The sequence below is a fragment of the Oncorhynchus kisutch genome, linkage group LG30, assembly GCF_002021735.2.
Source record: "Oncorhynchus kisutch isolate 150728-3 linkage group LG30, Okis_V2, whole genome shotgun sequence".
Lineage (NCBI taxonomy): Eukaryota > Metazoa > Chordata > Actinopteri > Salmoniformes > Salmonidae > Oncorhynchus > Oncorhynchus kisutch.
This window is the reverse complement of record NC_034203.2, coordinates 1,082,146-1,109,589: the sequence shown is the minus strand read 5'-3', so window position 1 is coordinate 1,109,589 and position 27,444 is coordinate 1,082,146. Positions and strand designations below refer to the sequence as shown.

The window sequence follows — 27,444 nt, the reverse complement described above, 5'->3', positions numbered from 1 at the left end:
AAGTGTATTGAAAAAAAAAAGTTTTTTTTCCACCCTAAATTGGATGTTGTGGTCTTGCCAAGGTGGGTACATCATAATCTCCTCTGAACCCTTCAGGACACAGCAATTCTTAGCAGTGTTTTCATGATGAAGCTATCACCCATGTTTTCATTAAAAAAAATATTTCACTTTTAGCTAAACTCAGAGCTTCAGTAGAGAAATTGATTGCTTTTGTTATTTGCCGCTGTGTTGGCCCCATTCAATATAACAATACTGTAAGCTTGTTGTTCACTCACAAGGGATTGTCCATATGGTTAGGGCCAGGACTTTTTCCAGACCCTGAATCTTACCCTACTTTTTCCTGGTCTGGTGATGTGGCCCTAAATGTGTAAACGGCGTCATGACAATTGGCGTTGCCTATGTCGTTATTATGGACGTATAATCATCATGTGAAATGAACAATGAACAATGAAATCACTAACCAAAAGATCATTTGGGTGATTGACGTAACATTTGACCCATTTACCAATAGTCACTTGACTAAGACCAACAATACCATTCCTGTCCTTTTCGCAGGTTATGCTACCCAAAAGTCCTCCGTTGAGTAAGAAAGAGAGTGAAAAGGGCTAAGGACTGCTTCGCAACATACTGCCCTGACCTTGTGATCCGCAACGGAGCCATGAGCAACCCTAAGGATGCCAGCGACACCAATGTCGCCACCAACACTATGGCCACAGCCACCTCAGCTGTGAGTTTAAACCTTACATCTATTTACTGTACATGAGTTATTCTAAACACAGGTTCTATACACACAAAATTAGATATTTATTGATGTATTTATTTTTGAAAACATTTTTTAAACTTATTAGTCAGGTAATGCTTATATCCGTGGTTCTGTGGTTGCCATGGCGCTGTGAAGAAGCCTACCCACATTAAAAATATCATTGTGTATACTATGGTAGGAATACTATAGTATTCACTGTAATGTTTTTACAGACTTTACTGCTGTAGTGTTATTGCAGACTGAAGTGTATTTATTATATAAATATTGTAGTAAATTTGTTTTTAGTATATACTATAGTAGGATACTGTAGTATTTACTGTAGGTATTTTGTGTACATTACTGTAGTATTTTTAATAAAGTGTTTTGTTTTATTATCTTTAACATAGCTTAGTGAAGCTTTCTCCTTGAGGAAACCTAGTAGAGAAATACAAATATTCCATAACCTGTAGGTAGGTAGGACTGCGTTCTGAACAGAGAGTTCAGGGCTTCTTCTCTTTTTTATAATCACAGGGAACACAATATGGTCTATACTTGACATGTAGGTTTCTCACTTTACGGTCGGCACAAATTGGGATGTGGAGGATGGGAATGGGCAGGGTATATGCTAATTACATTTCTATTTACTATAGTAAAAAAAATGTCTTTGCTGACATTTACTAGTGTTTCTTTTGTGAATAATAATGTAGAATTTACTATAGTATACTACAAAATTCTATACTAAGTACTGAACATGATCGAGGGATACTACAGGGTGTAGTATTGTATACTACAGAAGTCTATAGTAAGTACTGTGATATTCTATAGTAAACTGTAGTATTTCTTTATGTTGTATATATCATTAAATAATATCCCGATATGTAATTGTATCTGTAAATACTGTACATATAATTTAAGTGTTTTTTGTTGCATTTAACAATAATGTACAAAAACCTGTTGTGAGTTGATCTATAATATCTTGTTGTGACCTATGTAGTTGCAGAACTGACGATGGCAAGTTTACTTGGCTTGGTTAGCTATAGCTAGCTATCTAGCTGGCATATGTAATTTGAATGATGCATCAATACAGAACCAGCTTTTTGTTCCACCTGCCCTGGCTTCTGGAAGGATTTGTACTGTGGTGTGAGGCGACGACAGAGGCTCGCCTCGTAGAAGACTGTTCCTGATTACGAGGCCAAACTGGGGTGGTCTCTTGGGCGATGGTGCCGAAGCGTCATCCAGGTTGGTGCTACACATTCGGTGGTGGATGTTCCAGCCTACCTACATAGAAGGAGTAGCTGTGAACTTCCGAGAGAGATGCCTGATGGAGAGCTCCGGGCCTGCCTGTCTGACGTTTCTCCTTCCCTGGCTGTACCATCAATGCCACCTCCACTCAAGCTACTCCTTTACTGAACTGCTCCCATGAACTGCCAGCCCCCTGAATTTGTTTTTATTTTGAGATTCTGTATGAAAAGCGCTCTATAAAATATATCTTATTATTATTATTATTATATTGCACCAGAGGAAGCTGTAAAGCCAATTTAAAACTCTTCCAACATATTTCAGGTAAACATATACTGTATACTACTCACACACTTTGATAATATTTCATATTTGAAATATTTATTTTACTTCCTTACCACCTCACTAAATTTGTGAAGAAGTTGCAATATAGGGAGAACCATGGACAGTAGTGGTTGTTTTGATTAACCTTCTATTACAGATACATTTTTAAATGTTATTTGCACACCAAATTAATAAAAGAGTAAAAATAATTTTTTTTTCCAAATCTTTAAATTGAATTTAGAGAAATATAATCTATATTGTTCAGTCATTAATTATGTCATTAGATGTTTAAATGATCACTTATCTTTATTTTGGCGTTTCGGTGTGAAGTGTCAATCATAGATATAATTGGAGGACTCCAGATGGATATAACTCATTTTAATATAGACATTGCCATTGAGGGCTTCCCCAACTGGGTTGGGATTCCTATGTGTTGGGAGTGAATAGCCAATGATCAGAAAGCATTGTCTTATTCAAATTGGTTTGTATTGGTTTATAAACCAAAGACTAAGGTAATATCTAGGAGCCAAGACCAATATTTATACCAGGACATTGGACCCAAGATCCAGACTCAGACCCAGTGAGTTGAGACCATGACAAGTTAATATCCGAATATATGTGGTCTTGAGTGGTTTCAAGACCAAGACCACTAGATTAAGAGTCCATAGATCCTTTCTTCAATTGTAAGAAACTCATGTAGAGAACTTGAGTATAGTAGAGCACAGTACAGTAGAGCACTGTACAGTACAGTAGGGTACAGTACAACAGGGCACAGTAGAGTAGAGCACAGTAGAGTACAGTATAGTAGAGTTCAGTATGGCACATCATACATGTCTATGTTTTGGCCAGATAGACAGAACTAAAATATAAACGGAACATGTAACAATTTTTAAGATTTTAGACATAGTTACAGTTTTATATAAGGAAATCAGTCAATTGAACTACATTAATTAGGCCCTAATTGGTGGATTTCGCATGACTGGGAAGACAGATATGCATCTGTTGATCACAGATACCCTAAATTGAGGTGGTGGCGGATGAATGGCACGACAGTATCTCATCACTCATCCGTGCTTCTCCACCTGCATTGCTTGCTGTTTGGGGTTTTAGGCTGGGTTTCTGTACAGCACTTTGAGATATCAGCTGATGTACGAAGGGCTATATAAATAAATTTGATTTGATTTGATTTGATCACGGTATCTCGGGGGATTCAAATTGCCGTCGATAAAATGCAATTGTGTTTGATGTTCGTAGCTTATGCCTGCCCATACCATAACTCCGCTGCCACAATGGGGTATCTGTTCACAATGTTGACATCAGCAAATAGCTTGCCCAGACGACACCATCTGCCCGCTACAGTTGAAACCGGGATTCATCCGTGAAGAGCACACTTCTCTAGCGTGCCAGTGGCCATCAAAGGTGAGCATTTGCCCACTGAAGTCACTCACAACAGTCAGGTCAAGTTCTGGGTGAAGACGATGAGCACGCAGATGGGCTTCCCTGAGACGGTTTCTGACAGTTTGTGCAGAAGTTCTTCAGTTGTGCAAACCCACAGTTTCATCAGCTGTCCGGGTGGCTGGTCTCAGATGATCCCGCAGGTGAAGAAGCCAGATGTGGAGGCCCTGGGCTGGCGTGGTTACACGTGGTCTGCTGTTGTGAGGCCAGTTGAACGTACTGTCAAATTCTCTAAAACAACGTTGGAGGTGGCTTATGGTAGAGAAATAAACATTCAATTCTCTGGCAACTCTGGTGGACATTCCTTCAGTCAGCATGCCAATTCCATGCTCCCTCAACTTGAGACATCTGTTGCATTGTGTTGTGTAACAAAACTGCACATTTTAGTGGCCATTTATTGTCCCCAGGAAAAGTTGCACCTGTGTAATGATCATGCTTTTTAATGGTTTGGCCTACAAACTATTATGGAAATATGTGACTCTCACGAAGATGGTGTTGTTCCCCATTTTGCTCTACGGCCCCCACAAGCATCTTGGGACTCGTTGGTAGTTGGTACAGCCAATCTGCCAACTTCTGTCTGTAGCGTCCGAACAGTTTGGACTACACACTAATATGACAAACATGTACATGTCGGTTGTTTTGCTTAAGGATGCCCACAGGCCTCACAAGACTCGTCTGAAGGTCTCCCGGTACCAGTTGAAAAATGTTATGGAAGTACAGTATACTGTATACTGTATATGGAGTGCCACAAAGAACGGGTTAAATACATGTGTGTGTGTGTGTGTGTGTGTGTATATATATATATACTGTATATACAGTATATCATAAAAGTGAGTACACCCCTCACATTTTTGTAAATATTTGAGTATATCTTTTCATGTGACAACACTGAAGGAATTACACTTTGCTACAATGTAAAGTAGTGAGTGTACAGCTTGTATAACAGTGTAAATTTGCTGTCCCCTCAAAATAACTCAACACACAGCCATTAATGTCTAAACCGCTGGCCACAAAAGTGAGTACACCACTAAGTGAAAATGTCCAAATTGGGCCCGATTTCCGATTTGTTATGAAAACTTGAAATCGGCCCTAATTAATCGACCATTCCGATTAATCGGTCGACCTCTACTAGAAACGCACAATCCCTCCATCAGTGCTCAGACTGTCCGCAATAGGCTGAGAGAGGCTGGACTGAGGGCTTGTAGGCTTGTTGTAATGCAGGTCCTCACCAGACATCACCGGCAACAATGGGCACAAACCCACCGTCGCTGGACCAGACAGGACTGGCAAAAAGTGCTCTCCCCTGACAAGTCGCGTTTTTGTCTCACCAGGGGTGATGGTCGGATTCACATTTATCGTCGAAGGAATGAGTTACGCCTGTACTCTGTACTCTGGAGCTGGATCGAGGTGGAGGGTCCGTCATGGTCTGGGGCGGTGTGTCACATCATCATCGGACTGAGCTTGTTGTCATTGCAGGCGATCTCAAAGCTGTGCAATACAGGGAAGACATATTCCTCCCTCATGTGGTACCCTTCCTTCAGGCTCATCCTGACATGACCCTCCAACATGACAACGCCACCAGCCATACTGCTCGTTCTGTATGTGATTCCCTGCAAAACAGGAGTGTCAGTGTTCTGCCATGGCCAGCAAAGAGCCCGGATCTCAATCCCATTGAGCATGACTGGGACCTGTTGGATTTGAGGGTGAGGGCTAGGGCCATTCCTCCCAGAAATGTCCGGGAACTTGCAGGTGCCTTGGTGGAAGAGTGGGGTAACATCTCACAGCAAGAACTGGCAAATCTGGTGCAACCCATGAGCAGGAGATGCACTGCAGTACTTAATGCAGCTAGTGGCCACACCAGATACTGACTGTTACTTTTGATTTTGACCCCCCTTTGTTCAGGGACACATTATTCAATTTCTGTTAGTCACATGTCTGTGGAACTTGTTCAGTTTGTCTCAGTTGTTGAATCTTGATATGTTCATACAAATACTTACACGTTTGCTGAAAATAAACACAGTTGACAGTGAGAGGACGTTTCTTTTTTTGTTGAGTTTACAGAGTTTTATGATGCTGCCGTTGACATGTGGGGTTGACCTGTTAAGAATGTGATATTGTTTACCGGTTGAAAGTACAGTGCTTGGTTAAATACTGCTTATGATTCTGATCGTTTTTTGATCTGTTAGTTTTAACATCGACCTGTGTAATAGGCATGGAAATAATTGTTTGAACGTTTGTTAATTTAGTAGAAGGCAACATGAGTTCCCTATATATAAAATGTAGGAGTGATTATATGGATGATATGTCTTTGCTGGTCCTGTTGTTTTGATACATCACTGACCCTGGTACAATATATTAGCCATCCATTTGTTTTTGGTGGACATGTATATAGATATTGTCTGTGTGGTCAGTTATGTTGCAGAATTGGTAACTTGTTAAAAAAAAAAAATTGAAGGACTTTAAGCAAGTAAAATGGATTCCAGAAACATTTGTGAAAACTCACCGAATTCCCTTTGGAATCTTAGGAAACTTACCACACCTCTGGCTCCATTCATCAAAGGAAATTTGTTTTGAGGCCGTCCAATAGGAACTCCTTGGCCGAGGTAAACAAAAATCTGCACTGTTGTTGATATCAGGCATGCCAAAACTATCAGTCATGTAGAAGTACCAAGCGACAGAGTCTTCCCTGTAATAAAGATGCCCTAACTTGCAATTCCAGATCTCTGCTAGACAAAGTGGATGAGTTAGAAATTCTATTCCTATCATCCAGGGTTGAAATCGGTTGTGTAATGGAAACATGGGCACATGACAACATTCCAGATAAGTCCCTAAACATAGAGGGTTTTCAGGTGTTCATGTAGGTCAAAAATCCTAGCCTAAATATGAATGGAGGAGTAGTGGCCATATGTGGACGATAGTCTCCAGGTTAAGATACGCACTGACCTTGAACGAGATGAGTTTGAGTGTTTCTGGATCCAGTTGTGCTCAGAGCGGGTTCCCAGATCAATTCCAACAATTGTTGTTGAAACACTTTACTATCCTCCATGGGCTTATTGAGAATAAACTGCAACAGCAAGCGATTAACTATCTCATTAACACCATTAACTCTGTGAAGCTGAAATCACCTGAAGTAGGTATTGTCTTATGTGGGGATTTCAATCATCTACCTACTAAGGCCCTAACCCTGTCCCTTAACTCCCAGCCCGATCTAAAACAGGTTGTCAGAAATAAGACCGGTGGAGACTCCATGATTGATCTGATCAGCACCCCTACTGTGTTGGCCCCGCTGGGCTCAAGTGGCCACCAGTGTCTGCAACTCACTCCCACCAGTGTACCTAAACATGGGAAGGAAATGCAATACAGAGTAGGGCTACAGGTTGTTTGAGAGAAAGGAGGCCCTAGCCTGGTGTCTGGCCATCAGTGACTGGTCAGCTGTCTACAATGAGGAGAACATGGACACACCAACATACAAATGGCCCTTGATGTACATTGGGGCAAAAAATTATTTAGTCAGCCACCAATTGTGCAAGTTCTCCCACTTAAAAAGATGAGAGAGGCCTGTAATTTATCATAGGTACACTTCAACTATGACAGACAAAATGAGAAAAAAATATATATCCGAAAATCACATTGTAGGATTTTTAATGAATTTATTTGCAAATTATAGTGGAAAATAAGTATTTGGTCACCTACAAACAAGCAAGATTTCTGGCTCTCACAGACCTGTAACTTCTTTAAGAGGCTCCTCTGTCCTCCACTCGTTACCTGTATTAATGGCACCTGTTTCAACTTGTTATCAGTATAAAAGACACCTGTCCACAACCTCAAACAGTCACACTCCAAACTCCACTATGGCCAAGACCAAAGAGCTGTCAAAGGACACCAGAAACAAAATTGTAGACCTGCACCAGGCTGGGAAGACTGAATCTGCAATAGGTAAGCAGCTTGGTTTGAAGAAATCAACTGTGGGAGCAATTATTAGGAAATGGAAGACATACAAGACCACTAATAATCTCCCTCGATCTGGGGCTCCACGCAAGATCTCACCCCGTGGGGTCAAAATGATCACAAGAACGGTGAGCAAAAATCCCAGAACCACATGGGGGGACCTAGTGAATGATCTGCAGAGAGCTGGGACCAAAGTAACAAAGCATCAGTAACGCACTACACCGCCAGGGACTCAAATCCTGCAGTGCCAGACGTGTCCCCCTGCTTAAGCCAGTACATGTCCAGGCCCATCTGAAGTTTGCTAGAGAGCATTTGGATGATCCAGAAGAAGATTGGGAGAATGCCATATGGTCAGATGAAACCAAAATATAACTTTTTGGTAAAAACTCAACTCGTCGTGTTTGGAGGACAAAGAATGCTGAGTTGCATCCAAAGAACACCATACCTACTGTGAAGCATGGGGGTGGAAACATCATGCTTTGGGGCTGTTTTTCTGCAAAGGGACCAGGATGACTGATCCGTGTAAAGGAAAGAATGAATGGGGCCATGTATCGTGAGATTTTGAGTGAAAACCTCCTTCCATCAGCAAGGGCATTGAAGATGAAACGTGGCTGGGTCTTTCAGCATGACAATGATCCCAAACACACCGCCCGGGCAACGAAGGAGTGGCTTCGTAAGAAGCATTTCAAGGTCCTGGAGTGGCCTAGCCAGTCTCCAGATCTCAACCCCATAGAAAATCTTTGGATGGAGTTGAAGGTATGTGTTGCCCAGCAACAGCCCCAAAACATCACTGCTCTAGAGGAGATCTGCATGGAGGAATGGGCCAAAATACCAGGAACAGTGTGTGAAAACCTTGTGAAGACTTACAGAAAACGTTTGACCTCTGTCATTGCCAAACAAAGGGTATATAACAAAGTATTGAGAAACTTTTGTTATTGACCAAATACTTATTTTCCACCATAATTTGCAAATAAATTCATAAAAAATCCTACAATGTGATTTTCTGGATTTTTTCTCTCTCATTTTGTCTGTCATAGTTGAAGTGTACCTATGATGAAAATTACAGGCCTCTCTCATCTTTTTAAATGGGAGAACTTGCACAATTGGGGGCTGACTAAATACTTTCTTGCCCCACTGTATGTATGTCCATTCAAAATCATTTAAAAAAAACATCCCGGGACAAGCCATGGATGACGGAACAACTAAAAGTGTCCATCAAGAAATGGCAAAAATATTTAATAGTTGGGGGGGAAACTGAGAAATAGAAAAAAGTGAGAAACTCCGTTCATAATCTTATCCGAGGGGCAATGAAAAACTACTACACTAATTAAATTAAATTCAATCAATTTAACAAGAATAACCCAAACGAGTGGTGGGACCTCATCAATAAAGAGCTTGGTTGTTAAAAATCATTTAGAGGGATGATACAGATTGACGATGTGGAAACTGACAATGTTGCTGAGGTCTTGAAAAACTTACTTACTGAAGCATGGACAGGAAATACATCCTTCACTGTTTTTACTCTTCCTAGGCCTGTTGGGGAAGGAGAACTATGCAACATTGGGCAAATGAAACAAGCTCTTTCAAGACTCAGTCCTAAGAATGCATGTGGTCCAGATGGTTACTCAAGGAATTTTCAGAAGTTCTAGCACCAGTGGTCACTCACTTAGTTAACACCTCCTATCAACTGGGCTCTGTACCTACAGAGTGGAAGACCACTAACATCTGCCCCATTCCTAAGGTCTCCAGTCCTGGACAGAAAAATGATTGGAGACCAATCTCTCTGACATCCTGTCTAGGCAAAGTCCAGGAAAGGCTCATTGTCAAGAAGCTCATACCAGTTGATCTTGAAGAATGCAAAAAAAAAACTGCATGCATACTTGCCTAAACACAGCACAACAAATGCACTGGTCAGAGCCTCACACACCTGGCTTACAGAGACAGACTCCCAGCCCGTTCTGCTGGCGGACATGTCAAAGGCTTCTGGTCGTGTTGACCATGCTGATCTCCTCCAGCATCTGGCCAGTCTGTGTCTGTGTCCAGGGTTACTCACCTGGTTTCACAGCTGCACAACAGGGAGAACACAGAGGGTGATAGCAAATGGAATGTACAGCTCATGGCCAGAGGTAACATCTGGGGTCCCAGAGGTTGGGGTCGTCTCGTCTTACCTCTTCCTGCTTCACATGTCCACTCTGAGAGAGTCATCTCTGAGGATACACTGGACACTGGCTATGCCAACGACATTGGCCTGTTTTGTGCTTTAGTAAACATTGAAAATGGAAGAGGAGGCTAAGAAACTGGATTTATGGATGACAGAGAACAACATGCTTCTTAATGGGAAGAAGTCTGTCAAATTAAGAATCTGCTTCTCAAAAAATCCTCCGCAACCGGCTCCACTAATACTCGGTGGACAGGCTGTTCCGGTTCTAACATGCACAAAATACCTTGGCTTCCACTTGGACAACCAACTTAGTGGGAACCAACATTGACCTGGCAGTGAAAAAGGCTTCAAGGCGTTTCCACTTCCTGACTGTAATGGCAAGAAAAGGCTTTCCCGCTGATGACATCTACAGCACTCTGATCTGACCATGCCTGGAGTATGCCAGTGTGTTGAAGGTGGACTGCACAAAGAAGCAGCAAGCTGCACTGGATAGGGTACAGAAAAGGGCAAGCAAGATAATAACAAAAACAGAGACATCCCACTGACCCTTCCACCACTAACATTCACTGACAGAGCAAGCAGAAGATTTGTCACTGACATGCACCAACCTGACCACCCTCTACATGATCTCCTACCACAGAGAAGGGGAGACAGCACTGGCAGAGTCCTCCACAACCAGAGCCAACTGTCCATCACTAATGCAAGGACAAATAGACAAACATGTTACCAATGTCATCAGACTTTTAAACAACCAAATAGACTTTTAAACTGTAATTGGTTAGGACATTTTTTAAATTAATGTAGTATACAGTGTTTTTTAAGCTTTTGTCTAAATGTATCTGGTGACTGGTAAATGTCAAGTCACCTTGGTGTTTACCTGTGGCCGTGTCTCCCTCTAGTGTTGCCTATGGTAATCAATTTAATTTTTTATTTATTTATTTAATCTTTATTTAACTAGGCAAGTCAGTTAAGAACAAATTCTTATTTACAATGACGGTCTACCCCAGCCAAACCCTAAAACGGACACCGCTGGGCGAATTGTGTGACGCCCTATGGGACTCCCAATCGTGGCCGGTTGTGATACAGCCTGGAATCGAGTCTGTACTGACGCCACTCGGGAGTCCATGATGCCATACACTTTGCACTTCCATGTCTCCTAATCATATCCCGTAGTATGCTGTAGTTGCATGAGCAGTTTATGATGATGCTAATTTCTAGTTAGCAATTACATTTTTGTTATGCCTTTTTTGAATGTCCTAACAAAAATTCTGTGTAGATGGGTTAAAAAAATATAAATATTTAATCCATTTTGAAATCAGGCTGAATCACAACAAAATGTGGAATAGGTCAAGTGGTATGAATACTTTCTGAAGGCATTGTAAATCCATTTTTACATGTTTGCAGATGAAGTATTGTAATTAAGGCTTGAAACATATTCAGAAATTAGTGACACATGGCACATTCTTACCACAATTGTGTGAATAATTTGTCATCTTTACATATCTGGCACACCTGGCTACTTTAGTTGTATATTCTACATCACTATGAACATTTTAAGATATTATTGGGCATACTAAATGTATAATGTCATACAGGTATGATGATGCAGGGAGAAATCCAATAAGATGTCATTGAGCTGTATCTCTCAAACATTTTTAAAACACTGTTCTAGCTGTGTGTGTGGAATGCAGTGCAGAATATCACCAAAGTTACAATCCAAAAACATAGGTGCCCCACTACATGAAATTCTATAGCTAAGCTTCCAACATTTTAATACCAATGGCACAATATGGGCTATTTTTAAACAATAGTTATAGCTGGTGCTTTCTAAGTTGTTTTTTTATTATATATAATTTGAAAGTAAGTTAATTTCATGACCTTTCAGAACCACTTGTCAAACAAAGATTAAAACATATCAGGGTTTACTTTTTAAATCAATTTATACAGGTAATTCTGATATGTACCCTAGAGGTCAAATGTCAAGGTTCTGTTGACCGGAACATTCCAAAAATGTGCCTGATTGATAGCTGTGAATCTAAGCTAAGCTTTCCAAATCTATATGATTAAAGGGTATACGTGAGCAATAACATGTTGTATACTAACATTGTTTGTCATAGGGCAATGCACAAAAAACATAAAATCTTATGTAAATAGGAATCCATGACTATGATGAAATAATCACTAACCTCGAACCACCCATCGACCACCCACCCTCCCCCGGTCCAGCCATCGGCCCCTTCTAGGCGGAGTGAATATGATGATGATGATGAAGAGCAGGACCTGAACAAGACCCTGGGGGTGCAGCTCTTCCAGCAGATCCTCCACCCACCGGCCCGTGGACCCCCAGAGAAACACCGTGCCTACAACGAGGAAGACTTTGAGTGTGAGCCACCAATGTTTACTTGTTAACCTTCATGTCTATTAAATCACTGTTTTATGTACCATAGAAAGGGTATCAGTTACCGTGTACAGCTTGACATCACAGTCTGGTAGGAAGTAGCATTGAGTATGGGCCATGCCTGTCCATCAAAAATGTATCTTTCATCAGATTTTGATGCCCATTAAAAGACAGACAATGCTGCTCAACAAATATCATCTCAATGCAGACAAGGAAGTGTGTCACCAAATGACTACTTGACCAAACACGGTTTATTTCTCCTGTCTGCAGACCACCGCCACTCCTCCCACCACATCCACCACCCGCTGTCCAAACTACCCCCAGAAAGGAGGAAGAAGAAGAGCAAGAAGAAGGAAGCGGGATGGAGGAGAGGATCCGGGCCTGGCGGAGCACCCAACATAGAGGAGGACGAGGAAGAAGAGGAGGCAGATGAGTCCTACAGCCAGAACGATGGAGAGGGGGGGCAGACCACCACACCCACACCTGATACTGACACGGACACACACAACGAGGATGTGCAGGTAGAGTTGCAAGCTTATTTATTTTATTTTATTTATTTTACCTTTATTTAACCAGGTAGGCAAGTTGAGAACAAGTTCTCATTTACAATTGCGACCTGGCCAAGATAAAGCAAAGCAGTTCGACAGATAAAACGACACAGAGTTACACATGGAGTAAAAACAAACATACAGTCAATAATGCAGTATAAACAAGTCTATATACAATGTGAGCAAATGAGGTGAGAAGGGAGGTAAAGGCAAAAAAAGGCCATGATGGCAAAGTAAATACAATATAGCAAGTAAAATACTGGAATGGTAGTTTTGCAATGGAAGAATGTGCAAAGTAGAAATAAAAAAATAATGGGGTGCAAAGGAGCAAAATAAATAAATAAATAAAAATTAAATACAGTTGGGAAAGAGGTAGTTGTTTGGGCTAAATTTTAGGTGGGCTATGTACAGGTGCAGTAATCTGTGAGCTGCTCTGACAGTTGGTGCTTAAAGCTAGTGAGGGAGATAAGTGTTTCCAGTTTCAGAGATTTTTGTAGTTCGTTCCAGTCATTGGCAGCAGAGAACTGGAAGGAGAGGCGGCCAAAGAAAGAATTGGTCTTGGGGGTGACTAGAGAGATATACCTGCTGGAGCGTGTGCTACAGGTGGGAGATGCTATGGTGACCAGCGAGCTGAGATAAGGGGGGACTTTACCTAGCAGGGTCTTGTAGATGACATGGAGCCAGTGGGTTTGGCGACGAGTATGAAGCGAGGGCCAGCCAACGAGAGCGTACAGGTCGCAATGGTGGGTAGTATATGGGGCTTTGGTGATAAAACGGATTGCACTGTGATAGACTGCATCCAATTTGTTGAGTAGGGTATTGGAGGCTATTTTGTAAATGACATCGCCAAAGTCGAGGATTGGTAGGATGGTCAGTTTTACAAGGGTATGTTTGGCAGCATGAGTGAAGGATGCTTTGTTGCGAAATAGGAAGCCAATTCTAGATTTAACTTTGGATTGGAGATGTTTGATATGGGTCTGGAAGGAGAGTTTACAGTCTAACCAGACACCTAAGTATTTGTAGTTGTCCACGTATTCTAAGTCAGAGCCGTCCAGAGTAGTGATGTTGGACAGGCGGGTAGGTGCAGGTAGCGATCGGTTGAAGAGCATGCATTTAGTTTTACTTGTATTTAAGAGCAATTGGAGGCCACGGAAGGAGAGTTGTATGGCATTGAAGCTTGCCTGGAGGGTTGTTAACACAGTGTCCAAAGAAGGGCCGGAAGTATACAGAATGGTGTCGTCTGCGTAGAGGTGGATCAGGGACTCACCAGCAGCAAGAGCGACCTCATTGATGTATACAGAGAAGAGAGTCGGTCCAAGAATTGAACCCTGTGGCACCCCCATAGAGACTGCCAGAGGTCCGGACAGCAGACCCTCCGACTTGACACACTGAACTCTATCAGAGAAGTAGTTGGTGAACCAGGCGAGGCAATCATTTGAGAAACCAAGGCTGTCGAGTCTGCCGATGAGGATATGGTGATTGACAGAGTCGAAAGCCTTGGCCAGATCAATGAATACGGCTGCACAGTAATGTTTCTTATCGATGGCGGTTAAGATATCGTTTAGGACCTTGAGCGTGGCTGAGGCGCACCCATGACCAGCTCTGAAACCAGATTGCATAGCAGAGAAGGTATGGTGAGATTCGAAATGGTCGGTAATCTGTTTGTTGACTTGGCTTTCGAAGACCTTAGAAAGGCACGGTAGGATAGATATAGGTCTGTAGCAGTTTGGGTCAAGAGTGTCCCCCCCTTTGAAGAGGGGGATGACCGCAGCTGCTTTCCAATCTTTGGGAATCTCAGACGACACGAAAGAGAGGTTGAACAGGCTAGTAATAGGGGTGGCAACAATTTCGGCAGATAATTTTAGAAAGAAAGGGTCCAGATTGTCTAGCCCGGCTGATTTGTAGGGGTCCAGATTTTGCAGCTCTTTCAGAACATCAGCTGAATGGATTTGGGAGAAGGAGAAATGGGGAAGGCTTGGGCGAGTTGCTGTTGGGGGTGCAGTGCTGTTGTCCGGGGTAGGAGTAGCCAGGTGGAAAGCATGGCCAGCCGTAGAAAAATGCTTATTGAAATTCTCAATTATGGTGGATTTATCAGTGGTGACAGTGTTTCCTATCTTCAGTGCAGTGGGCAGCTGGGAGGAGGTGTTCTTATTCTCCATGGACTTTACAGTGTCCCAGAACTTTTTTGAGTTAGTGTTGCAGGAAGCAAATTTCTGCTTGAAAAAGCTAGCCTTGGCTTTTCTAACTGCCTGTGTATAATGATTTCTAGCTTCCCTGAACAGCTGCATATCACGGGGGCTGTTCGATGCTAATGCAGAACGCCATAGGATGTTTTTGTGTTGGTTAAGGGCAGTCAGGTCTGGGGAGAACCAAGGGCTATATCTGTTCCTGGTTCTAAATTTCTTGAATGGGGCATGTTTATTTAAGATGGTTAGGAAGGCATTTTAAAAAAATATCCAGGCATCCTCTACTGACGGGATGAGATCAATATCCTTCCAGGATACCCCGGCCAGGTCGATTAGAAAGGCCTGCTCGCAGAAGTGTTTCAGGGAGCGTTTTACAGTGATGAGTGGAGGTCGTTTGACCGCTGACCCATTACGGATGCAGGCAATGAGGCAGTGATCGCTGAGATCTTGGTTGAAGACAGCAGAGGTGTATTTAGAGGGGAAGTTGGTTAGGATGATATCTATGAGGGTGCCCGTGTTTAAGGTTTTGGGGAGGTACCTGGTAGGTTCATTGATTATTTGTGTGAGATTGAGGGCATCAAGTTTAGATTGTAGGATGGCTGGGGTGTTAAGCATGTTCCAGTTTAGGTCGCCTAGCAGCACGAACTCTGAAGATAGATGGGGGGCAATCAGTTCACATATGGTGTCCAGAGCACAGCTGGGGGCAGAGGGTGGTCTATAGCAGGCGGCAACGGTGAGAGACTTGTTTTTAGAGAGGTGGATTTTTAAAAGTAGAAGTTCAAATTGTTTGGGTACAGACCTGGATAGTAGGACAGAACTCTGCAGGCTATCTTTGCAGTAGATTGCAACACCGCCCCCTTTGGCAGTTCTATCTTGTCTGAAAATGTTGTAGTTTGGAATTAAAACTTCAGAATTTTTGGTGGTCTTCCTAAGCCAGGATTCAGACACAGCTAGAACATCCGGGTTGGCAGAGTGTGCTAAAGCAGTGAATAGAACAAACTTAGGGAGGAGGCTTCTAATGTTAACATGCATGAAACCAAGGCTATTACGGTTACAGAAGTCGTCAAAAGAGAGCGCCTGGGGAATAGGAGTGGAGCTAGGCACTGCAGGGCCTGGATTCACCTCTACATCGCCAGAGGAACATAGGAGGAGTAGAATAAGGGTACGGCTAAAAGCTATGAGAATTGGTCGTCTAGAACGTCTGGAACATAGAGTAAAAGGAGGTTTCTGGGGGCGATAAAATAGCATCAAGGTATAATGTACAGACAAATGTATGGCAGGATGTGAATACAGTGGAGGTAAACCTAGGTATTGAGTGATGAAGAGAGAGATATTGTCTCTAGAAACATCGTTGAAACCAGGAGATGTCATTGCATGTGTGGGTGGTGGAACTAATAGGTTGGATAAGGTATAGTGAGCAGGACTAGAGGCTCTACAGTGAAATAAGCCAATAAACACTAACCAGAACAGAAATGGACAAGACATATTGACATTAAGGATAGGCATGCTTAGTCGAGTGATCAAAAGGGTCCGGTGAGTGGAGAGGTTGGTTGGTGATTTAGACAGCTAGCCAGGGCATCGGTAGCAAGCTAGCATAGGATGGAGGTCTGTTAGCCACCCCTTACGTTCCGTCAGTAGATTAGTGGGGTTCCGTGTGGTAGAGGGGATTAATCCAAATCACACAACAACAACAAAAATAAAAACAATAGATATAGTTATAGAGGCCCAAGAAGAAAATATAATAATAATAATTTAAAAAATAATTTAAAAAAAAATAATAATAAAAAAATTGTCCGATTGTCTATTCAGATAGCAGCCGGTAAGACAGCTAACGGTTAGCAGGCCGCAGATGGGCGTTCAGGTAACGTCGCGACGGAGGAGCCGGCCGAATAACTCCTTCGGGTAGATAACGTCGGCAGTCCAGTTGTGAAGGCCCGGTGGGGCTCCGCGAAGGCAGTAAAACGGGTCCGGATAGGTGACTGCAGCCCAGGTGTGATTGATGGAACTCAGGAGTGATTGACGGAGCTTGCTAGCTCCGATGGTCACACGGATAGCAGCTAGCTAGCTGTGAGATCCGGGTATGAATGTCCAGGGACATGGAGAGAAAAATTGGTCCGGTATGTTCCGTTCCGAGCCGCGCCGTACAGAACTGGCGATAGATTTTCGAGCTAAAGGATAGCTGATGACCACAAAACGATTTGCCAGTAAAGGAGCTAACTAGCTTCTGAACTAGCTTCTGGATTAGCTTCTGGCTAGTTTCAGGCTAGCTTCTTGGAGTTTCTGGCTAGCTTCTTGGAGGATTACAGATCTGAGGTAAATAATACTTTTTTATAAATATACATTGGTGAGGCGGGTTGCAGGAGAGTGTTTTGAAGATGAGTTGATGGAAAATAAAAATAAAATGTATGTGAAAAAGTTGTAAATATATATATATACAGGACACGACAAGACGAGGACAAAAGACGTCTGAACTGCTATGCCACCTTGGAGACACCAAGGTGTCTGGTATACTGGTTTACATTATATTATAGTGGTTTATAGTATACACTGTATTTGTTATAGTATATTAGTTTTATAGTATACACACTTACATATAGTACATACTGTACACACACACTCAGCTACTTTCTTTTTTATTAGGTAGGCCTCTTCCTCATTGACCCCAATCTTTCCTCTCTGTAGTTCTTCGTGTCTGAGGATGACCCTGCCAGTGCCACTCCGGCCCCCACGCACAGCAAGGGTGGCAGTGCCACCCTTACCAGACGCCTCACCATCGTACCTGAGACTGCCCTGGGTACCAACATGCCAGAGGATGCCACGGAGTAAGTGAGAAAGATGTACACGAACACACATACACATAAACACATGCACACATGCACATGCACACATAAACCAACACACACCATGGAGACCATGTGCTTGATGTATTTGATCCCATTTCACCTATTCCGCTCCAGCCACTACCAACAGCCCATCCTCCCCAATTAAGGTGCCACTAACCTCCTGTGACACACACAAACTGATAAAGCAATGTACACACACTTGCAAACACATGGATATAGTTAAGTGTGTGCACAGAGAAACACACAGGCACAGTACTTTATCTGTCTGCCTGCCTGTCCATCCGTCTGTCTAATCACTTGTACTTCATCATCGTTGTCCCAGTGAGCCAGTGGACGCAGTGTTGGCCACCAACAAAGGGAGGAATGGCCTATCCTCTGGCCCCTCCCGGGAGTCCCACAACCCCTCCACACGGGGCTCCACGCCTCCCTCCTCCTCCGCCTCCTCTTCCTCCTCCAGGACACCGCCCCCTGGCAGCCGCGGCTACGACCTGCAGGAGCGCCGGCGCTCGGGCAACATGACGGGCGGGCAGCAGGAGCGCCACCAGCGCCAGGCCACCGACGACAGCGAGGCCCAGATGCTGGGGTCCGCCGACCTGGATGGCATCAAGAGTGAGTTCTAATCAATGAGTCAGTCAGTCTACCAATCAATCAATAAATATCATTTTCCCGACCTAGAACCCCAAAGATCAAGCAGTACCACAGTGGCAAGGAACAACTATCTGGAAAGAGGAAAACTTTATAGGAACTGTACTCAGAGGGGTATGATTTTTGGAGCATAGAGTTACATCATGTAATTTATAGAATTAAATAATTACATTTCCATGACACGGGGCTGATTCACACTTTAATGTGACATAATAGCAGCATGTCATGACTAAACTGTTTTCAGCATGATTTCATTAACTTCACAGGGGATTCATTTTAGTATTACTATGACATCATTGCAGCAACTTTTTAATGACTTTACAGGAGACTAAATGTATATATTACTGTGACATCATTGCAGCATTATTTCCATGACTTCACAGAGGATGAACTTTGATATTACTGTGACATTGCAGCATTATTTCCATGGCTACACAGGAGATTAATTTTCATATTACTCTGACTTACTTCACAGCAGCATCATTTCAATGACTTCACAGGGGATTCATTTTGATAATACTATGACATCATTGCAGAATTTCCAGGCCTACACAGGAGATTCATTTTGATATTACCGTGACATCATTGTAGCATTATTTCTAAGTCCCTCTCCTTGTTCGGGCGACATTCGGCGGTCGACGTCACCGGTCTTCTAGCCATCGCCGATCCACCTTTCATTTTCCATTTGTTTTGTCTGGTCTTCCCACACACCTGGTTTCAATTCCATCAATTACATGTTGTGTATTTAACCCTCCATTCCCCACATGTCCGGTATTGTTTATTGTAAGTGCTTGTGCATGTTATGTCTGGGGTTTTTGTCCCATTGGATATATTGTTTTTGTTCACGGTGATTTTATTCATTAAACTGCGCCGTTGTAACACAGTCTTTTCTCTCCTGCGCCTGACTTCTCTACCGCCAGTACGCACGCCTTACAGAAGCCCTACAATATTATGTTTTTCTAAGTAATGAGAATGGTTGTAATCAGGGAATGTTGTTGTTGTAATCAGGGAATGATTTTTGCTGAGAGCCAATGGGGTAACCAAGGTAATCATGGGTTGTTTTCCCCACAGGTGGGCAGGGTGGCAACTTTGTATTTAGTACTGACTGGGACTATACCTTTGATATTACTTTGACATCATAGCAGCATAATTTCAATGACTTCCCATATGTAAGAATGCAAGAATGATGTCATAGTAAAATCTGAAGTTATATCACACCACTGTGTGGTCATAGAAGTTCTACAGTAGTATGATGTCACAAAAATGCCATGTTAATCTATAGGGTATTTGTCAGTAACTTTCATGGATAACCTATCCAAATGAAATCATCACTAGGAAGAAACAATGAAAGAATGTTGTTCAATAATGACTTGACTAAGACATATTTTTATATCTGCATTGTCCTTACTCTTATGGAAAGCTTTCAAAACCTTGATATTTCGACACAAAAAGCCCATTCTCCACAGTCAATTTGCATTTGTTATCTTAAATCTGATCCTAATACGGAATTTATTGTTCTGTGTACAAGAAAACAAGGCCATCCATCCCACATCCTCAGTGTGCACCGTTGGAATGTGAACATTTTCAAAGAGCCCATAGCTGCCCACCACCAGAGTTCTTTCCCAGTTTTCCATTGTTTGTTTCATGTTCAGATAAAAGTCTGTGTGCGTGTGTGTGACGTGTGCCCATATGTCATTCTTTGGAAAACAATCATTCATTTTGGAAGCATGGTTTGGTTCTGTGTTTTGAAAGTCAAAACGTTGCGACTGCACTTTTCTTTGAGTCAGAGGCAATTTCTTTGTGAGTATCCATGACATCATATATAATTACATAAATTATTATACTGTTATAACTTATAATAGAATATGCAAGTTTGTCATTCAGATCAACATGTTAAAAATATATATCAATGGTTTGCTAACCATTATCTTAATGTGATAGCCAATTAATTAGCCTCTACTTGAGCTATGTGTAGTGAGTGAAGAAAATGTTGGCTCGTTGATGATGGTGGGGTTAGTCTTGACAAATGTTCATTTGTTTTCTTTGGGCTTTAAAACCTTAGTCTCACAAAGATTCCCTGGGAAGCTTTCCTATTGCTATGCCAATCCTGAAATGTTATTTTCTAGAAAAGTACTCCTGTGGGAATATGAGTGTGTTCTCACCGTACTTGTTAAAACACACTGCAGGTGGCAAAACTAGTTGCAATGACATTATTCTGAAGTCTTTTGTGACGTCATTTGAATGTAATAGGAGGTATTTTAGAGATAATTTCAGCGACCACAAAAATACATATTTAACTGTTTGTATCCCGGTCAGATAACAATCAAAATATGGTGTCTTTCCCAAATGTTTAGATGTTGTCATGGAAAAAATATGGCTGTACCTGATCTGATGACTCAACAAGGAGAAAATCAGTTTGGGACAAGAAAGTAACTTTCTCTTTATTTTTCTCTTTCCATCTCTCTTTCTCTCTGTCCCCATGTTCCGTAGGTCACAGGTTCGAGGATGTGCCTGCGGTGCGCCGTCACCTGGTCAGGAAGAGCAACAAGGGTCAGGTGGTGCACATCAGCAAAGACCACAAGGAGCCTAGTGCCCACTGCTGCAAGTTGGACCGTACCCCACATGAGGTGGGTACCATGGAACAAGAGGGTAATGAGTTTAATGGGCAGTGATTTTGGCCCAATTCCATGTTTTGCTACCACTTCACCGGAATGGTCTATCATAGACTTACATAACATTGTTGTATGCTATTACATTTAATTTGCCCCCCACTGGTGTAGGCCAGTAGTGTTACTGCTGGTTATAAGTAGCAGGCAGTGACGTGAGTAGCACATGTCAAGTTGTTTTTATGATGGAGAGTTTGGGTTAAGAAGTCCACGTCTCACCTGTACATTAACTCCCTGCTTTGGTACTTAAGTCAGTCAGGGAAAGGTGAGATGTTAAAAATGAACTTAGGCCACAAGAATGCCACAAGAAAAAGAGGAGAGGTAACACGACACAAGGGGCTCTAGGAAGTAAGCGAGGGAGTTAAGTTTGTTGTATTAGGGTAGCCAGGTAAACATAACTCTCGTGTGAGTGTGTGAGAGTGAGAGTGAACGTAAATCAATGGACAGACCATTTCACATGCGCTCTCTTGTTGAGCCAGTAACTGTGTGTTAGTGTGTGTAAGGTAAGCCTGCCCTATTAGATTTGTCAGTATCTCTGCTTCTCACTCACCCAGCCAGTGCTTGAGTATCGGTCCTCCTCGCATTCGGACAGAATGGTTCGCTTGGAGTTCGTGGGTCGTATGGCACGGCACCAGAAGGTAGGGTCGTTTTGAACCAGTACAACCTGGTTTTAGCCCGGGTAACTTTGGATTTGCTGTGTTAGCCTTCATATTGGTTTGGAGTGCAGTTAATTGCCTTCTAACACCACACCTACACAGCATGGTGTGTTTGTAGACACTTGATGCATGCTGGATGCTGCCATAATATCTTCATGCACCTGTTTTAACGCGTTATTGTTGTTCGTGGGAACATAGTCTGGTTGATACAACACCTGTTTTAACGTGTTATTGTTGTTCGTGGGAACTTAGTCTGGTTGATACAACACATGTTTTAACGTGTTATTGTTGTTCGTGGGAACTTAGTCTGGTTGATACAACACCTGTTTTAACGTGTTATTGTTGTTCGTGGGAGCTTAGTCTGGTTGATACAACACCTGTTTTAACGTGTTATTGTTGTTCGTGGGAACTTAGTCTGGTTGATACAACACATGTTTTAACGTGTTATTGTTGTTCGTGGGAACTTAGTCTGGTTGATACAACACCTGTTTTAACGCGTTATTGTTGTTCGTGGGAACTTAGTCTGGTTGATACAACACATGTTTTAACGTGTTATTGTTGTTCGTGGGAACTTAGTCTGGTTGATACAACACCTGTTTTAACGTGTTATTGTTGTTCGTGGGAACTTAGTCTGGTTGATACAACACCTGTTTTAACGTGTTATTGTTGTTCGTGGGAACTTAGTCTGGTTGATACAACACCTGTTTTAACGTGTTATTGTTGTTCGTGGGAACTTAGTCTGGTTGATACAACACCTGTTTTAACGTGTTATTGTTGTTCGTGGGAACTTAGTCTGGTTGATACAACACCTGTTTTAACGTGTTATTGTTGTTTGTTGGGAACTTAGTCTGGTTGATACAACACCTGTTTTAACACGTTATTGTTGTTCGTGGGAACTTAGTCTGGTTGATACAACACCTGTTTTAACGCGTTATTGTTGTTCGTGGGAACTTAGTCTGGTTGATACAACACCTGTTTTAACGCGTTATTGTTGTTCGTGGGAACTTAGTCTGGTTGATACAACATATGTTTTTGATGTGGAAACTTTTGGGTTTCTTCTTGGTCTCAGAGTAATAACACTAGAAACACTAATAAGTATGGTCCAATGTCCTACATTTCTTGTTATTGAGACACGAGTTGGAACTCACCTAAAATGGGAAAATGTGTGTGACTTTCTAAACCCCCCTGTTTGTCTACAGAAAGACCCCGTGTTCCACCCAAATGTTTGCTGTGTGTTTTTGTGTGTTGTGTCTGGGGTGTTAGAAATTATTATTTTTGTTTTCCTATCTGAAGTTGGATTCGAGATTAGATGGTTTCTAGATTAGATGTTTCAGATCAGTACTACTGTGTACTATAAAGAATAGGGTTGGGCACAAATATTGATTCATTTGATATCGATTTGTGCAAGGCATATTGTGATATCGGTTTATCATTCCTGTTAAGCTACTGTATTATGTAAAAAGGAGTACTGAGAAACCATCTCACAGACCTTCGCACAGGCTCTCAATTTGGTATGCGCGATTGCCTGCTGATGGGCCATCAAGGGCTTCACATTGTTTTCAAACTCGTTGGGATATGTTAAAAGACTTCCAAAACATTCACACCTGGATCAGGAAGCAGTTGTCTGGATTTCACAGAGTTGCGAAACCGAGATATATATATATATATATATATATATATATATAATCTCCCAGGTGTTTGTGGAGCTGAACGAGTTGGTGATGGATAAGAACCAGGAGTTGCAGTGGCGGGAGACGGCCCGCTGGATCAAATTTGAGGAGGACGTGGAGGAGGAGACGGACCGCTGGGGAAAACCCCACGTTGCCTCGCTCTCCTTCCGTAGTCTTCTGGAGCTCCGCAAGACCATCTCCCACGGTGAGAGAAAGAGGGGAAAGTGAGGAAAGAAAGGCGGGGAAGGTGGGGACTAGGTGGGAATAAAGAGGGCGAGGGGGAGAAGGAGTTGGGAAAGGAGAGGGTGAAAGAGGGAAGGGAGTGGGTGAGTTAGGAAAAGAGAAAAAGGAGTGATGAAGAGAGAGGGTAGGAAGAGATTGGGGAGGAAGGGAAGATAAAAGAGGAATAAATACAAATCGAGGGATGAGAAAGGCAAGAGAATGAAGTAGCGTTTGTGGCATTAAAGGGGCACATTGGGGGGTGTTTTTTAGGTGCGGTGCTGCTGGACCTGAACCAGCACACCTTGCCTGGCATCGCCCATCAGGTGGTGGAGCAGATGATCATCTCTGACCAGATCAAAGTGGAGGACCGGGCCAATGTCCTCAGAGCCCTACTACTCAAACACAGGTATCTCTTTTTGTCTTGCTGTATGTAATCCTTTATCTACCCTGCTACCTACGGTATTCACAGTGTTTATATACATCATTGGTACTTCTACACAAACTCAGTTCAGGCGTTCTCTCTCTCCTCTGCAGTCACCCGAGCGACGAGAAAGAACACAGCTCTTTCACGCAGAACATCTCTGCCGCCAGCCTGGCCTCCCTGATGGTGAACCACCACAGCAGCAGCAACCACATAGGCCAAGCCGAGCCCTCTGTCATTGACCCCGTCGTAGGTGTAGGAGAGGCCGCCTGCATCCTTCCAGACACCCGCATTGACATGGAGAAGAGCGAGGTCTTCACTTGAAAGTGTGGCTGTGTTTTTGGGAGTGTGTGGGGTTGAGTGTGTCTGTGTGTGCAGGATGTTTGTGAGTCTGAGCGTTTTTGTGAGCTCTGTTTGTGTAGTAGTGTGTTGTGTGAGTTGTGTTTCTGGGTGGGTGTACGCATTCATCTTTATCCACTTGTCTACGTGATTGTTTATGTATTTTTTTTGTCTGAGTGTCTGTGGGTTTTTGGTGTCTAAACGACGTTTCCGTCTACAGAAAGACAATCCTCCCAAATTGGGCATGCACAGGTCCAAGTCCAAACATGAGCTCAAGTTGCTGGAGAAGATTCCGGAAAATGCAGAGGCCACCGTCGTCCTCGTAGGTATGCCTTACTATTCAAATCAAATCAAATGTTATTTGTCACATGCTTCGTAGACAACAGGGATAGACAGTGAAATGCTTACTTACAGGCCCTTCCCAACAATGCAGAGAGAAAGAAAATAGAGAAACAATAGAAAAGTAAAACACTTAATAATACAATTAATAATAAATACACAATGAGTAATGATAACCTGGCTACAGAAAAAAGTGCAAAAAAAAGAAAGGGGGTCAATGCAGATAGTCTGGGTAGCTATTTGGTTAACTAGTTAACTTACTATTTAGCAATCTTATGGCTCGTGAGTAAAAGCTGTTCAGACTTGATGCTTTCCGTGCGGAGAGATCAGTCTATGACTTGGGTTGCTGGAGTCTTTGAAAAAGTATCTGACACCGCCTGGTATAAAGGTCCTGGATGGCAGGGAGTTTGGCCCCAGTAATGTGCTGGGCTGTACGCACATCCGCCTAGCGGTCGGATGCCAAGCTGTTGCCATACCAAGCGGTGATGCAGTCAGTCAAGATGCTCAATAGTGCAGTTGTAGATCTTTTTGAGGATCTGAGGGCCCATGCCAAATCTTTTGCGGCTCCTGAGAGGGAAGAGGCATTGTCGTGCCCTCTTCACGACTGTGTTGGTGAGTGTGGACCATGATACATCCTTAGTGATGTGGACACCAAGGAACTTGAACTTGAACTCTCGACCCGCTCCACTACAGCCCTGTTGATGTGAATGGGGGCGTGCTCGACCCTCCGTTCCCTTTAGTCCACGAGGGAGAGGTTTTTGTTCTGGTACTACACTGCTAGGTCTCTGACCTCATCCCTCATGGGATGCTGTCTAATCGTCATCGGTGATCAGGCCTAACAAACTGTCGTGGGTAAACAGGGTGTACAGGAGGGGACTAAGCATGCACCCCTGAGGGGCCCCCGTGTTGAGGGTCAGCTTGGCGGATGCATTGTTGCCTACCCTCCCCACCTGGGGGCGGCCTGTCAGGAAGTCCAGGATCCAGTTGCAGAGGTTTCCTTGAAACATGTAGGTATTACAGACTGGGTCAGGGAGAGGTTGAAAATGTCAGTGAAGATGCTTGCCAGCTGGTCAGCGCATGGTCTGAGTACGTGTCCTGGTAATCAGTCTGCAGCCTTGTGAATGTTAACCTGTTTAAAGGCCGTACTCACATCGGCTACGGAGAGCGTGATCATACATTCGTCCGGAACAGCTGGTGCTCTCATGCATGTTTCAGTGTTGCTTGTCTCGAATCATTAAAGTTCAATTACATTTAATAACTGTCTCTCGCAGGCACCGTGGCCTTCCTGGAGCAGCCATCCATGGCATTTGTGCGTCTGCAGGAAGCCGTGCTGCTGGAGTCTGTGCTGGAGGTGCCCGTCCCTGTACGTTTCCTCTTCCTTCTAATGGGCCCGCCCATCGCCAACATCGACTACCACCAGATCGGCCGCTCCATCTCCACACTTATGTCTGACAAGGCGAGTTAACCGTTGGGTAACCCATACTGCCCTGTGTGGCTCAGTTGGTAAGAGCGTTGCACTAGCAACACAAAGATTGTGGCTTCAACTCTCACAGGGATCACATACAGAAAATGTATGCACTCACTGTCCTGTAAATCACTTTGAATAACTCTGATAAGTGGCATATATTATTGTTATTATTTTACCGCAGCACTTCCACGAGGCGGCGTACATGGCGGACGAGCGGCAGGATCTGCTGAACGCCATCAACAGCTTTCTGGACTGTAGCATTGTGCTGCCGCCGTCTGAGGTGGGCGGCGAGGAGCTGCTTCGCTCGGTGGCCCGCTTCCAGAGAGAGATGCTCCACAAGAGAGAGGAGCAGCAGGGCAAGAAGCTCAAGGTCAAAGAGCCCAAGAGCCCAAAGGATAAAGGTAATAGAGACAGGTATACACTGATACACTCAGATATGCACAGACATATACTCCAGAGAGGAACCGGAGGGCAAACTACTGGCCAAAAAACCCAAAGGTCCTATGGACAAGGGTGACAAAGACATGTACTGGAGGAAGGAGCTTGAGGGCTACCTGACCAGCAAATAACCCCCTCCCTCACTCCCTCAGCTCTGCAGGCACCCTTCAAACCTGGGGATGACCCTCTGCGCCGGTCCGGCCACCTGTTTGGGGGGCTGATCAGTGACGCCGCACGGCGATACCCCAAATATGCCAGTGACTTCCGTGATGCACTCAACCCCCAGTGCATGGCTGCCATCATCTTCATCTACTTCGCTGCTCTGTCGCCCGCTGTCACCTTTGGAGGACTGCTGGGTCAGTCACTCAGAGCCCCATTGCGGGAGGGAAGAAAGGAGGGGGGAGGGAAAGAAGAGGGACAATTACTAAATAGAAATGAAGCTTAAAAGAGGGATAGAGTCTATAGTTGGCTTTATCATTTTGAGTTGGTATTCACTTTCTCCATCCCTTCCTTTCTTCTTCTTCTAGGTGAGAAAACGGGGGGGTTGATTGGCGTGTCGGAGCTGATCATCGCCACGGCGATGCAGGGGGTCATCTTTTCCCTCCTGGGGGCACAGCCTCTGCTGGTGGTGGGCTTCTCTGGACCCCTCCTGGTTTTTGAGGAGGCCTTCTACTCAGTGAGCAACTAACCCAATTCTTCCATTCTGTTATTCCCCCTTCTCCCCAAATGTGGTTCA

The 27,444-nt window shown here is 43.4% G+C and overlaps 1 protein-coding gene across 4 annotated transcripts in view; it reads left to right on the top strand.

Annotated features, from left to right (window-relative positions):
* LOC109875279 (anion exchange protein 2) overlaps window positions 1-27,444 on the top strand; it is a 59,183-nt gene that overhangs the window by 10,332 nt on the left and 21,407 nt on the right. For 3 of the 4 annotated variants that reach the window (XR_004206405.1, XM_031810593.1, XM_031810592.1), the window contains 15 exons: window positions 556-727; window positions 12,096-12,252; window positions 12,538-12,788; window positions 17,684-17,823; window positions 18,167-18,453; window positions 20,980-21,116; window positions 21,710-21,793; window positions 23,506-23,686; window positions 23,974-24,109; window positions 24,238-24,436; window positions 24,684-24,789; window positions 26,074-26,258; window positions 26,452-26,671; window positions 26,861-27,064; window positions 27,236-27,384. Coding sequence is in view for 3 of the 4 variants with exons in the window: in XM_031810593.1 (XP_031666453.1) it covers window positions 659-727; window positions 12,096-12,252; window positions 12,538-12,788; window positions 17,684-17,823; window positions 18,167-18,453; window positions 20,980-21,116; window positions 21,710-21,793; window positions 23,506-23,686; window positions 23,974-24,109; window positions 24,238-24,436; window positions 24,684-24,789; window positions 26,074-26,258; window positions 26,452-26,671; window positions 26,861-27,064; window positions 27,236-27,384 (2,505 nt within the window). In the remaining variant the exon portion in view is untranslated. The remainder of the gene's footprint in view (window positions 1-555; window positions 728-12,095; window positions 12,253-12,537; window positions 12,789-17,683; window positions 17,824-18,166; window positions 18,454-20,979; window positions 21,117-21,709; window positions 21,794-23,505; window positions 23,687-23,973; window positions 24,110-24,237; window positions 24,437-24,683; window positions 24,790-26,073; window positions 26,259-26,451; window positions 26,672-26,860; window positions 27,065-27,235; window positions 27,385-27,444) is intronic. The other variant, XM_031810594.1, reaches the window with a different exon arrangement.